The sequence below is a fragment of the Protobothrops mucrosquamatus genome, unplaced genomic scaffold (assembly GCF_001527695.2).
Source record: "Protobothrops mucrosquamatus isolate PMUCROS unplaced genomic scaffold, P.Mucros_1.0 scaffold181, whole genome shotgun sequence".
NCBI classification, from domain to species: domain Eukaryota; kingdom Metazoa; phylum Chordata; class Lepidosauria; order Squamata; family Viperidae; genus Protobothrops; species Protobothrops mucrosquamatus.
The window spans coordinates 2,494,428-2,509,670 of NW_015386540.1; the positions used below are offsets into that span (position 1 = coordinate 2,494,428).

At 36.9% G+C, this 15,243-nt stretch overlaps 1 protein-coding gene across 1 annotated transcript in view; it reads right to left on the reverse strand.

Annotated features, from left to right (window-relative positions):
• Positions 1 to 13,115, reverse strand: part of ASB3 (ankyrin repeat and SOCS box containing 3) — a 30,812-nt gene extending 17,697 nt beyond the window's left edge. Inside the window, exons 1-6 of the mRNA XM_015813686.1 lie at positions 13,061 to 13,115; positions 11,280 to 11,476; positions 8,248 to 8,400; positions 3,895 to 4,007; positions 2,454 to 2,589; positions 1,369 to 1,546 (exon numbers count right to left, since the gene is read on the reverse strand). Of these exons, the coding sequence (XP_015669172.1) occupies positions 1,369 to 1,546; positions 2,454 to 2,589; positions 3,895 to 4,007; positions 8,248 to 8,400; positions 11,280 to 11,475 (776 nt within the window). The 5' untranslated portion in view covers position 11,476; positions 13,061 to 13,115. The remainder of the gene's footprint in view (positions 1 to 1,368; positions 1,547 to 2,453; positions 2,590 to 3,894; positions 4,008 to 8,247; positions 8,401 to 11,279; positions 11,477 to 13,060) is intronic.
• Positions 13,116 to 15,243: the final 2,128 nt, after the last annotated feature.

Below are 15,243 nucleotides of genomic sequence, written 5' to 3' on the forward strand. Positions count from 1 at the left end.
ACTGGGGTTGCTTTTATTCTACTGTACTTTTTTATTCTAAGCCATGGTAGTCTGAATGTTTCTCCAAAATACAAATTTAACATCAAATTCAACTGGTTTTAAGTTGAGGTTATCCTCAACTTACAACCAGTTGCTTAGCAACCATTCAAAATTATGGCAGACACCCCCCCTTAAAAGCTAACAACATGATCCCAAAGTGACGGCTGCTGCAGCACCCCAACAGTCATTTGCCACTAGGACCAGCCACAGGGATACTGCAGCACCCCCCACCTATCTACCCCTATCCCATCCACTAGACTCCATATCTTCCACATGACTCTTGNAGAATCGTGCCATGGCCCACAGCGATGCCACCCCGGTGCAAGGCTCGCACCACCACCCCGCGCAAGGATCACACCGTGGCCCGCAGCCATGCCGGCCCCCGGCGCGAGGATCGCACTGCTGCCCCTGCGCAAGGATCGTGCTGCGGCCTGCAGCAATGCTGCCCCCCGGCGAGGATCGTGCCGCCGCCCCCACGCGAGGATCATGCCACAACCCACAACAATGCCACCCCGGTGCAAGACTCACACCACCGCTCCTGCGCGAGGATCATGTTGCAGCCTACCTGCCGCTTGTGACGCTGCCGCCCATGCAAGGTTTGTGGCAACGCTGCTGCCCGCGCGATACTAACAGCGCTGCCGCCACCCACACAACACTCGCGACAACAGTGGCACCAGGGGAAGTGAGCACATGCGCGTGCACTGCCCAGCTACTCATACAGCTCGGCAGCCAAGAGGCCGTGGCCCGGTATTGGGCCACAGCCTATAAGTTGGGGACCTCTCCCCTAAAGGAAGAAGGAAACTTCCATTCATACAAAAGTTTCTTTTCCTTTATCCTTCTTTTCTTCCTTATCTATGTAAATGCCTCACAATGAATTGCTGGTTTGTTCTTTGGTTCTGGTTAAAAGCATAAGATTTAAGGCTTACATTTTTCAATCCAAACATTGCTATTTTCTGGAATTTTCAAGGACAAATTGGGTCATTCAAGACAATCATAATGCCGATTCATTTCAGAGAAATATCAATCTTTTTTTTACTTTTATCCCACATAAATATATAAAAAACAATGAAGAAAGTGAAAGATGTTAGAAAAACATTCTAAATAAAATTGGTTTAACTATCAGTCAAAATCAGAGCAGATACAAAACTGATTCATCAACTGTTAAAAATCTGAAAGATTAAATAATTTCTAATATTGCTTAGAAAATATAATCATAAATAGGAATGTCTTATTTCCATTATTCAAAATGTCTTATATTAATTTTATTTCATAATTTATGCTCTTTCTTCCTTTAACAGAAACTAGGAGCATTTTTTTCATATCACCTACTTAATGTGTCCCATTTGTGCTGCTGCATGGATAGCTAGCTGCCATTCTTCTTCATTGCAGTATAGGTTTGGATTGGCTCCTTCGGCTAGTAACAGCTCCACACATTTGTCATTGCCTTCCTGGGCCGCAATGAAGAGGGGTGTGGCTTGATCTTTAGCTTGGCAATTGATGTTTGCTCCTGATGAGGAAATTTTAATAAATTGACAAGGGAATTTCAATAAATTGATAAAGACTGACCAATGCAAATGCTCCTCCCTTTCAATGGCCCACTAAACCTTATTTTTATAATCTATGCTTAGACAGGAACTAGTATAACTACTGGGATTACAATAAGGTTACTGAATCTTTTCAGGATTTCTACAAATCTGCAACTGTACCCATTTCTATCCGAACACAAGGTATTAAATGCAATTCAAACATTATCGCCTCATGTCCCTTAGCTTAGGAACAATGTTCATCATTCTAATGTCTTCAAAAGCTCTACAGAAGAACTGGATCTTTACTGCTCACCAGAACAGTCATAGGGACAGAATCATCCTTATTTTCAGGTTCAGTTAGGCATTTATTTTAACACAGTAAAATTTAGCAAGACTAACATTCAGACTATGAATATTACAGCAAAAAAATGCACATAACTTCTGATAAAAGACTCAAGAAATAGCAAGATCCTATAATTCTAATTACTTCATGTTTGATGTAACCACTCATTGTTTTTTGGCTATTACTATTGTCTATTCCCAGCTTAAATTCTTTATTGTCTAGCCCAGAGTTTCTCAACTAGGTTCAGTGGAACCGTAAGGTTCTATGAGAAGTTGCCAGCCATTCCATGTTAGACTGCTTCTGGGGGGAAAGGGAGGAGGTCATATAAAGTTGACCATAGATATATCATTTGATCTCATCATACAACAAGAGATGTGTATAATCGCTCAAACTCTGTTTTTCACATGGCATTCTATTCTGCCAGTCAGTCCCTAGATCAGAGTCTTAACAGAAAATAAGAAGCTAATAATATAATCTATCTGCTACAATTCACCCACAACTTCTACTAATGAAAGCCACAATAACTGTAGTTTTGCAGAAATTACCATATGATATAAGTATCCTTAAACATTCCAGTTTTCCATATTGTGCAGCAATAAATAAAGGTGTGATCCCAAAATCATCTACAGACTCTTTGTTGGCTCCTTCATCTAGGAGTAATTTCAATATTTCAGAATAATTCTAAAATGGGGGGAAAGATAGGTTGTTAAATACAGCTATAGAACTGAAATCTTTCACTTATTTGTAGCCAGTTCCTTGGTCCCTTAAAGATAAATTCAGCTGATGCTAGCCCACTACAATATTGCTAGTGAGAACGGAAAACACACAATGGGATACAGGCAAAATATAAGCCAAAACAGATTTGGAGGACTCCCATTTTATAATGCAGCCTTTTGTTTCTTGTAACATTTAATTCTGCTCAAGTGAAAGACTGATTTACAAAAGAGTTTTTAAAGCAGTTCTCAAGGGAGAAAAAACAACAACAAAATGACTCTATAAGGTTTGTTCGGCTTTTTTAGTCTTAAAGGCTAGATGGATATAAAGATAAATGAGAAATGAGCTAGTTTTGCTATAAAACCTTAAAAAAATCAAAGCAATAGAATAAATCAAAACAAGATTTGAATTTTACAGATGTGGGATGACTAAAAGTCTAACAATCTCTCAGGAAGATCTTAAAGACATACATGGTAAATAAATAAAGGCATTAAATGAAAAGGATTTCATCAAAATTGTAACTTCCAGTCAAAAAGTCCCCATTACTTAGAATTCTCACTGGTTTAAATCCAGAGGTATTTCTGCACCATTTTGCTCATGCTGTGGGGCTTTTCTAATTCGTCCTTCACCTTCCCTTAACAGCTTCTTCATTCAAAATAGCACAGGATCAGAAACAAAGGGCTGAATCAAGTTAAGGAAGCACGGTGATTTTTGAAAACAGAAGCCCTTTCCCACTTGTGCGTGAGTATCTAGATATTACAGTTGATTTCAACAAGATCTGTCCACCACAACCCAAAGAAGTCATTATAAAAACAATTACCATACTTAGAACTGTGGAATATAAATGTAAATGTCAAAATGCAGTCTACTACACCAAAAAACTAAAGAGATGGAGAGTCTATCTCAGGAACCATAGGCTGGTGCTCACTTTTTAAATACCAAAACCTATGTCATTTTTTTTTATGGTCTCGGTGTAATGGGATAAAATAATTAGTTCAAGTGAATTATTGTTCAATAAGAGATTTATGACCCATATTACATCTGATAATTTCTTAAATATGCGTAATACTTTTATTATTTTAAAAGTATATACTCTCTTCAGCTTTTGCCATATTGAGGATGATCATTTGCATTTAAACTGAGTTTCATGTACTACACTGTCACAGATCAAAAAGTAAATGGCTTGGAAAAACTATACAAACCTGTTCTTTAAAGAGAAAAAGAGAAAAACTTTTATTCACATGGAAATGAAATTATGGATTTATAGCTTACCTGAAAAGCTGCCTGGTGCAAAGAATTCCATTCAGACCAGCAGTGGGATCCATTAAGATTGGCTCCATGTTGAAGGAGAAGCTTAATCACATTAGTATGTCCGTTTTCAACAGCTTCAAAGAGTGGGTTAAAAGCTATTATTATTATACAATAGACAACCCATGCCCCGCTGGGTCATCATTTCAGAGATATTTTCTTACCTAAACAGAGAAAAAGAATGACCAAGGGGAGGCAAAAAAAAACAGTGGGAGCAGGAGCAATTTCCAACTTCCTGCCAGCTTCCCCATTGAGTTTCCTTGTAAGAATCTGGCAGGGAATATTGGAAATTTTCCTTCCTTCCTTCCTTCCTTCCTTCCTTCCTTCCTTCCTTCCTTCCTTCCTTCCTTCCACTTAGGGCCTTACTATTTAAGAATTCATGTCTGTTATGAATTTGTCCGACTATTCAGAAATGTGGCAGATGTCCTTCTGAAGATATGCCTGTTAAAGGAGACTCATTTTATGGTTCACAAGAAGGGGCTTTTTGCTTTTTTCTGTATTGCTCCCACGCTATGGAAAGCATCCCTTTGGCAGCTGATTTTGACCACCTTATATTATTTTAAAAGTCTTGTTTAAGATTCATCTTTTGTTAGGCTTTCAGTTAACTAAAAAAAAACCTAAAAAGAGATATTAACTTATCTTCCTAACAACATGTCATAGATCTCATCTCTGGCAACAAATACAATTATTATTCAGTAGTTTTTCATTCATGCGAAGGCAGTTTTGGAAACATCAGCATCACTGCAGTTATTCTGTAGCTTCATCAGCAATTCAAAATCAGATAGCAAGATTTAAATATCTTGCATATACTGTATATATGAAATGTGCAAACAGACCAAAAACATATTCAGAGAATACTTTTCTAAAATGAAAAAATCTTGAATGCTTATATTATCTGTGCTATTCTCTCCTACAAAATGAAAGTGAAACCTTTTTTTAAAAAATTATGAAAATACTATATGCACTTAAAAGTCAAGTAGGTTCTGTGGATTGCACCCAATACTCAATTCACTAGTAGAAATTTTATAACTGGAAAGGTTCTTTTTATTCTATTCTCTCCAATACAGGAAATTTTACCAAGATGGATGATCCTCCAGATCAGAATTGAGATGGGAGATACAGAATGAGAAAAAAGACAGAATTTGATATACACAAGTAGCATATGTAGGATATTTATTTATTTATTTATTTATTTATTTATTTATTTATTTATTTATTTATTTATTTATTTATTTATTTATTTATTTATTTATTTATTTATTTATTTATTTAGCTAGCTAGCTAGCTAGCTAGCTAGCTAGCTAGCTAGCCATCCATCTCACTGCGAGGTGACTCTGAGTGGTTTGCATTATATATCTAATGCATATATGTCTACTGCAATATAAATTCATAACTCTAGGAAAAGAAGGATGAATACTATGAAAAACATGCAACAAGGAAAATTATAGTGAAAAAGTGATGTGTAGGGGATTGAAGATATAAGGTCCAACAGTGGTAAATGCTTCTAATCAATAAGTTAATTTATAAATTGTGGAGGTTCATTACTATCCTAAAAAGGTGGAAAAGTTTAAAAGGCAATGTTAAGAACAGCATTTTTAAAGAAACTTGTATGATCTTAACAAGTTGAACAAAGGAAGAACTGAGAATATATTATTTCTTTCCAAGTTTTTGCCTGTCTGATTATTGCACTGCCAAGGCAGTTTCTATTTCACATTAAGCCAAGAATTTGCCTTGATCACTTTTAATTCTCCATGTAGATTTAACTCTCCCACAGATGTATTAACTCCAAAATCCCAAATCCTCACACATGAAGAAAATGCAAAGTCAGGAACTCTTTGAAAATAGGTTTTATTGTGGCTGAGACCAAGTAACAACTAAAGCTACAACAGTAAAGAGATGTTGGACAGGATTTCTAGAAGTAGCCAAATTCAATTGAGAGCCTATGGCTTTGAGGCTGATTTCAGAGAACTCTTGAATTGCTTTGCTCTGAATGGAATTTTGAAAAAGAGGTTTCTCTTTTCAAACAAACACAATGCTCTTTTTTATCATTTGAAACAAAAAAAAGATGTCAAAACATCAAATTTCCTTTTAATAAATAATTTGAAACCCAGGCATGTTTTGCATAATTCTAGACTGACTAGTATCTACACGCAGTATAAAATGAACCTTTGGGGAGTTTATTATATATATATTTTACCATCATATTTTATAAACAAGACCAGCACCACAGCTACATTACATTGATCAGCGCTCTGATTTCTAAATTGGGGAATGAATATGTGTTTGCTTTACTGTAACTTTGAGGTAAAGAAAGAAAAAGAATTCTTTTATGCCTACTGATGTACAGCAATGTTACTCTATACTAATCAACTAGCAATGTTGATATTGGGGATAAATTGAAAAATCCTGTATACAGTAAGAACATTCTAATCTATAGCAGATCATTGCAACCAGCAGAAAATCTCTAATTACTTAAGAAACAATTGTTCACAATACAGAAATATAATTCTAGCAGGTTAATTCTAGCCTGTGGGCTAGAATTCAGCTTGACAAGCATTGAAAGTAAAGAATTATTAATTCTGAAGCTAGTGTGGCTAATGAGGCTTTTCTCATTCCTGGCAGCCTCCAAACTGATTGTTTTATTTCCTCTGCAATAAATCTAATTGTTTAGCCAAAGATCAGAGTGATAACAATAAAACATTAAGACATAATGCAAACATATCCAAAGACAGCCACCAGTCCAAGCTGCACTGAGACAAATTCTATTCCTTTGAGAGCACATAATCACTCTCAACACCACTACACCTCTATTCATTACTGATATCCTGATATTTCTGCAACCTATCCAGAGACCAATTACACAATTCTGAGTTTCCAGTAAAGGATTTCTTCCTTAGTCAAAGCATCACTGAATTTTTGAAACAAGTGCTGTAATTTATAAGAGTACACTGAAGTCTGAGATGTTTAAAATCAATTCAACATTTTGCTGCTCCTTGGATAACACTGACATCTACCGGCTCATTCATAGCAGTTGGTTCCTCCCTATTTAAAAGATTGTCATTTCCATTAGTCCTGTGACCATTGTTCAATTATTGAATAATCCTCCAAGTGTTTCACAACCTTACCTTTCCAATACAATCCTTGGGAGTAAACCTTGGTGTATGGGCCTAAAAGCTTAAATGAGACACTTTTTCTTCCCTTTCAAAGCAGCTAAAAAACTAAATGACCAATAGAATTTTGCCCATTTGTACAAGGAACTAGTAATTGACGTTGTAAGGAGGCAGTTTCCCACCTGAAAAATGGCAAAAGGTGTATTAAACAACATGTGGGAAATAAGAAATATATTTGAAAGATGATGAAAATAATCTATCCTGGTTTTGGTTCAAAGCAAAATAAACACCTTGCTTATTACAGAAAGAGATAGTACTAATTCAAGTGACAAGGATGAAGTCAGTCCCTAAAACAGACCCTGTTATATGGCACCCAGAACTCTTCTGAACATAATTGCCAACAATCAATGACACTGGTCTGGCACTCTGATACAGGAATATCCAAAATTATTATGCTAAAATAGGCTTATCATCATTCAAACAAGAGGTGAGGGAGGGGGAAAGGAACCTTCAAAACACAAGAAAAAGAACAAAAAAACTTGGGCCATATATACAGTGCCATTTACTTTACACAATCCATCACAGTCCTAGTGCTACAGATGGTACCAGCCTTGGTAAGCTTTTTGCTTTTTTAAAAGGTGAATCGTATTGTAAAACAAACACATATGCATTGAATCACAAATCTTGCTTTCAAAAACTGTTCAAGACCCAAATATAGTTTACTCTCAAGAATGACCAGCTATATTGTAAATATGAAGCCAAATGACCTATCCATCTTGCCCACATATAGCAAACCCTTTTTAAAATAGAAGCAACTGTGAACCACTTGCCCAACACTTCAAACTGAAGAGCACTGGGCAATACCAGTGAGAAAAATGGAAAACTACACAATACAAAACTGCACAGATGTGTCCATGCATTTGCCATAGTTGGATTTGTATATCCTGCACACTGATAAAGGAAACAATCCAATAACAGCTATATATGCAGTATATTCAAGAACTATGACTAGCTGAAACTTTGTATTAATATAAAGTAATGATGGCATTATTGTTATTTTTATATTTCTTTTGGTTTATACCAAAGCACACAACTAGAAGAATTAAAGTGATGATGATCAGTTATGAAAAGAAGAAATTTGAAATGTCTACATTTGAGGATTTTTTTCCTGTGTAACCTCTTAAATGTTTGATAACAGTATAGTCACCTAGAAATAAGGGTGTGGTGGCATCATGAGTGAGCTCATTAGGATCAGCACCAGATTCCAGAAGAATAGCAGTACATTCCAGGTTTCCTCTACTTGCAGAAAGATGTAGTGGACAAGTACCTTCAAATGTTTTGGATCTTATAGCAGATGGTGCTGCAAAGCATAACATAGTAAAATGAGTAAAAAAATAATACACAAAAGTTGGAGAAATTTCTTTTTAAAAGAGAAGCATTTAAAAGTGCCATTTTCCACCCCTCCCTAACTGCAGTAATCTACATAAATAAACAGAATCACAATAGGGTGGCAAAACATGTGTTTCTCACATAAAAAGTTCCAGTTCACATCTTCATTTAAAACAATCATAATTTGCTGTTGTTCCTAGGAAGAAATTCTGAGCCTCTTGGTCAATCACTCTGAACTACCACAAGGCAGCTTTCTATTGCTAATCTAAATATGCAAAAAAGGAGATTATTTTTTTTTTTGCCTATCTACCTCCTGCCTGCTTTTTCTTGAGAAAGTAAAGACAGCCCTTTACTAGAAGGCAATCCCTTACAATAGCAATAGCCAGTGCTTTTTTTCTAAAAAAAAAAAAAAAAAAAAAGGTGCTGGAACTCATACACGTCATACAACCCGCCTTGCCTACCCTACAAGATTCCATCCCAAAAAAATGCCGGAACTCCGTTCTGGGCGTTCTATGTCAAAAAAAGCCCTGGCAATAGCACTTAGATTTATACCGCTTCACAGTGCTTTACAGTCCTCTCTAAGCAGTTTACAGAGTCAGCATGTTGCCCCCCAAAATCTGGGTCCTCATTTCACTGACCTCAGAAGGATGGAAGGCTGAGTCAACCTTGAGCTGGTGAATATAGAACTGCCGAACTGCTGGCAGCCAGCAGCCAGCAGAAGTAGCCTGCACTATTGCATTCTAACCACTACACCACCACAATGCCAATTTCAGACGCAGTATTGCATTTTAGCTGTTTCCTTTCTGTAATATGTTTTCTACATAAGATCCAAAACATTTGAGGGTACTTGTCCACTTGTTACAATTACTATTTTACATCTGGAAATAGTATGAAATATAATGAAATATTGGGCTTTGATATCCAATATCAATAGATGTCTCTAAGATTCCATTATGGCCCCCGAAGTTAATTCTTTCTTTATCATTTGTGGGGCATTTAAATACCTTCTAAATAGTTCCTCAAATAAATAAATAAAAGGTGCTCCTTTTAATAATTTGCTCCTCCACTCTAGTGCCATAATAATCATCAACCACAATTTTTGCATCCCCAAAGAAGGAATAAAGTGTGGCTTCCAGAATACACAAGTTTGTCTACCCCTATTCAATATTTATTAAATTTAAATTTAGCAAAAATCATTATGCTAAAAATTCTCTAATGAAGAAAATAATTCAAGTAATATACTTTGGTTCTTTAAAAGACCCTGAGAAGAAATCATTTTACTAATAGGATAAAGGCTTGATTTGCATGTACCAATACCACTTAGCAATAGCACTTAGACTTCTATATCACTTCGTAATGTTTCACAGCACTCTCTGAGCAGTTTACAGAGTCAGCATATTGCCCCCAACAATCTGGGTCCTCATTTTACCAACCTCCCTCCCTCCCTCCCTCCCTCTCTCTCTCTCTTTCTCTCTCTGTGTGTGTGTCTATAAAAAACAAGAGTGGCCTCACACTGTTCTCGGACAAGCTGACAAGCTTATTGGGCGGGGCTCCTGCCTTTGCTACGTCTCAGCAGGAAGCAGGAGAAAGCTCTCTCTCTCTCTCTCTCTCTCTCTCTCTTCACTCTGAGGATTCAAAGGATCATTGCTAGTCATTTCTCTTAGGGAAATGACACCCCTGATTCAGTTTTGTTATCAAAGATAGGGCCAATTTGCTATAGCAATTAAGGCATCAGGCAAGAAAAACCAAAGATGGTGAGTTTTAGTCTCTTAGGCACAAAGACAGTGATAAACCACTTCTAAAAATCCGAGCCAAGAAAACAGCAGGGACTAGTAGTCCGGACAGTTGCCAGGAGTTAAAAAGTAACAGGAAGGAGAAGGAAGGAAGGAAGGAAGGAAGGAAGGAAGGAAGGAAGGAAGGAAGGAAGGAAGGAAGGAAGGAAGGAAGGAAGGAAGGAAATATGTGTTTGTGTGTGTGTACACATACTGTACACATAGGTACAATTTTTTTTAAAAAAAATTGCTGGACAGATTTTTTAAGATTTTAAAACCATTATCCTGAAAAATATAGTTGACTGAAGGACAGAGAAACTGTCCTTCCTTGATTTGTTCATTGTTATAAGTTTGGGGTGCTGTCAAGATGACCTCACAGGAAGCCCTCTAATTCAATGTTTTTTGACTTGAAAATTTCAGTAAGTATAGCTCTCACCTGGAATGCTATAAATGGTAGCTTAACACTTAGCAAAAATGAGTCAAGAGATGGTAAGATATGGTGATGCCTTCCAATGCTGTACACAGACAAATGGCAGGTATGATTAGTCTACTTTTCATCAGTTAGATATCTGATGGGAAATTGGAGTCAATTGGAGAATTAATACTGTGAGTCTTAATTTTATCCTCATATTATATATATTTGTAAATAGGTGGCAGTAATCTCCTTTAAATTCAGGGGATGGCAATCAGAGAAATCACACATTATTTCAGCCTTCAAGAGTCATAGTAGCAATGATGACACTAGAGGGAGACAGGAAAATATTTGGCCATATTTTGAAGGAATTTAGATTAAATGTCTTAAAGCAATGCTGGAATCTTAATGCACCTGTTTTGCTTGCTACTTGGGATAGTAAAAAATCATGAGACCAAATTTTGACCTTTTGCTCCTTGAGTATCAGTAGCTCAAGCTATTGAGAGTATGGTATAACAGTCAGATCTTATGCTTTCTGTAACTTCTGAAATATCTACCCCGTTTAAAGAAACTAAACTCCTGAAAAAATTGGAGCCTCTGAAAATTCCCATTACTCTAAAACACAACGCATATAAGTATCACTACTGCTGATACATTTCTTCTTACCTGCTTGAATTAAAAGCTTTAGACATTCATTTGTATTTTGAAATGCAGCTTCATGAATAGCCATCCAACCTCTGTTATCAGAAACATCAATGCTGTATCCCTTGTTGATTAGTTTCTTCAAAAGTTTAATATTGCCTTCTCTGGCTGCAAGCCCAACAGCCGAACATCTATCAGAATAGGCTTCTGTAAAATCCATCCTAACAAATTGAGGTAGGAGAAAATGAAGAGAAATAGCCCATGAAATTAATGGAAAAAATACAAAAGTGTATAATTTCAACAAAAGTTATCCTCATTAGAATATAAATCTACACAAATATATCTAATAGGAACCTCTACAATAAATTCATTTTCAGAAAGTATTAAGGACAACAGAAGGCCATGCCCAGAGTATATACATAGAACAGGATCACTAAGGCATGAAGAGCATCCCAGTTAAAACAAGCAGACACATGTATCAGACAGCAGCAATATAGGAAAACACTGGAAGAGAATAATCACTTTAGTAACAAGAGTAAAGGCATCATTTCATATTGTATGAGAGAAGACAATGGTAAACCACTCCTGTATTTTACTAGAAAACTACTTGGGTAGTTTGGGTGATAGTTATGGTGACAGACAATATAGAGCCTGGTGCAGGGCCTCTCAGGTCAGATGGCACTCAACATGCTATCGAGAAAGAGCTAAGGATTTTTCATAGGGTTCGTGTCAGATTGATTAAATTCTTCAGGACATCTAGTCATTAATGGTGCCAAATAGAAAAAGAAAATGCAAAGATGCAATAACAGAATTATAGTGGGAAATGCAACATATGAAGCATGAGCATGTTCAACACAGTGAAATATTAAGTGAAACAACTACATGCTGACATTTTAAGTTAACTGAAATGGACTGTTGTGGGGAACATTCAGTAAGATCACACAGTTTGCTACTGCAGTACTCTGAACATGAAAAATAAAAAAGGAACACTGCTTTCCTAGTCAGGAAGGATAAAGAAAAAATAATACCTGGGTACAATGCAATCAGTAACTGCATAATATGAATTAGAGTTCACAGTCTAGCCTTTAAAATTATCATTTTTGAAATTAATGCTCTAATGAGAAGAGGTTTCACCAAGTATGATGGTCAAGTTCAATCAGAAACTGATAAAGTAAGCAAGTGATTGGAGATTGGAATGAAAAAGTTGAAAACTGTAAGCAGGAAAATATACAGGTAATCCTTAGGACCACAATTGGCACTGGAAAATTTGTCATTAAGTGGCATGGTCATTAAGTGACTGACTAAATGGCATTATATAACCGCACCTAATTTTACAATTTTTTTGCCATTGTCAGGAAGTGAATAATTCAGTCTTTAAATGAGATATCACATGATCATGATTTACAATTTTGCCTGCCAGCTTCCCCATTAATTCTGCTTGTTGGAAGCCAGCTGGGAAAATCACATATTATGATCATGTGACCACAGGACACTGAAACCCTCCTAAATGCAAACCTCTGAACTGCAATCATGGAAAGATAACAGCGTTCTGTGTACCTCGGCATATAGTCATGCTGGCCACCTGGCCACATAAGTGTATTCAGACAATGCTGGCTCCCTCGGCTAATTAACAGAGATGAGCAACACCCCCTTGAGTTGAACACAACTGGACAAAGGAAACCTTCACTTTTCTTTGACCACAGGGGGTGATCGTTTGTAACATTGCAGCTAGATTGTAAATTCCTTTTTTAGAGCAGTCAAAACTTTAAGCTGACATTAAAAGAATGATTGAAAATTAAGGTTACCTGTAACTACAGTGTATCACAATGTGGTGGGATGTAGTCTGGATTCTCAGGCATGCAGGACTGCATTCCAGAAGACCAAGAGGAGAAAGAGGGTTAAGATGCATCCTCCTTAGAAATTGCCAGAGTAAATCTTTAATGATGCTAGTAGTTGCTTTAGTTTGGCAAGATTTCTATCTATAGGTGAAGAACAGTAAACAGCTTAGAAGTAATTCTACCTGTCTTTCTTGGTTCTGAGAGGTAGAGAGGCTTAAGAAACAGAAATGAAGCAGGAGAATGGCTTATCAGTTTCTCCCAATACAATTATTTCTTCATTAAAACTCCTATTTGTCTGTTTATCAATTCATCACAGACATCAATTGATTATAGAGCAATCAAATTGACTATTTTATTGGTACAAAAAGATGGAAGTGCTTAAAGATAACACCAAAGACATAGCCAGGGGATGACCGTGGAACAGATCATAAACTGTCCATATGCAAATTCCAAGTCAAGCCATAGCAGAACAAACGCTAACTAGTTTCACGATTTAATCGTGAGCATACTCCCACCATGTTCAAGAACATCAGGAATCATGTTGAAGTCTTGAACCTCAATGATAGGAAAAGTGGAATGAAATCAAAGTAGTTGCTAAGGATGAATGCAAAAAGAAACTGCCAAAGATCAAGAGAAAAGAGAAAGCAAATTTGATGCCAGAACAAATGGTGAAAACTGCCAAGAAGAGAAAAGCTAAAACCAAGAAAAACAATCAGGAAGATACTGAAAAATTCAGAAAGCTCTTAGAAAAGACAAGAAAAACAGTATGCCATCTATAAAGAGATAAAAGATGGAAACAAACATGGAAAAACAAGAACAATCTTCCAAACAATCTCTGAGCACCAAAGGTTCCAATCTCATATTTGTACACCAATGGACAAACCGGAAGAGTAAACAGAGATGGAGGGAGTATATTGAAATTCTGCATAGTAGGGATGTCAACAACTAAGGTACCTTAGAAAATATTTCTAACTTACAGGAATGTCTAGTACCAGAAGATGAAGTTATATCAGAACTCTAGTCTTTACCAAGTTAGAAGGCTGTAAGAATTGACAGAATATCCAGAGAAATATGGCAAGCAATAGAAGAGAAATCAATAAAGGTTCCAACCAAACCATAAACTAGAGAACACAGTGGTCAAAAGATTGAAAGAGGTCAGTCTACATTCTAATATAAAAAAGGGAAACTTAACAAAATGTACAAACTATTGTACAATATCCTTAATTTCACCTATTAGCAAAATACTCTTACAATCATCCAAGGAAGATAAGAGCACTGTATGGCAAGTGAGATGCTGGATGTTGAAACTGTCTTTAGAAAATGCTGAGGAACAAGAGACATTATTCCTAATGCATACAGCAAAATTAAGACAGCCAAAGAAAAAGGCAGTGCTTCATTGATCAAAGGCCTTTGTGTCAATCATGTCAAACTATGGAGTCTCTCCCTTCACAGTGGCACCTCTGTCATAGATATTTGTTGGGGTGGTAGTAGATTTTCCCAAATTGGTAGCACTAAAGAACTTCAATCTAGTGAAAGGCCTGGAGCAACCCAGTAGTTTATGACAATCATTGACCTTAGGTACCCAGCATTAAGAGATCTCACACTAGGACAGTTTTTCATCTCAAGGCAGACATAATGTGATCTCAAAGTAGAAGCCTGGTCATGGGCAGATCACTCTTCGATCATTTAGGAGTTTTGCTGTGCAACCTCCCTTCACAGGGGTGATCTATCAGATCAGTCAACCCCTGGTGCCTAATGAATCCAATAAGGTTTTTCAGAAAGCGCCTGGGCAGTTTTCCAAAAATCTGATGGGCAATTAAGACTGATCATCCACTAGAACAGGGGTGTCAAAAAGCTGGTCCACAGGCTGGATGCGTCATGCCAAAACCGCACCCATTCCATTGCCGGCAATAGAAAAAAAGTAGCGATACATCGCGACACATTGCGAGTTTGACACCCCTGCACTAGAATAAAGGAGAAGCTAAGGAGCTTGACCAAATTACACTAGAGTGACCTCTCTCTTCTCACAGATCCTATACTACTCCTTGGTTTACCAAAGAGCTCATGGAGGAAGACTCATTTTGAGTCCAACCACTAGTAAATGCTCACATTTGCATCTACAGTGAAAATCCAACCAGCAAAACGGAGAT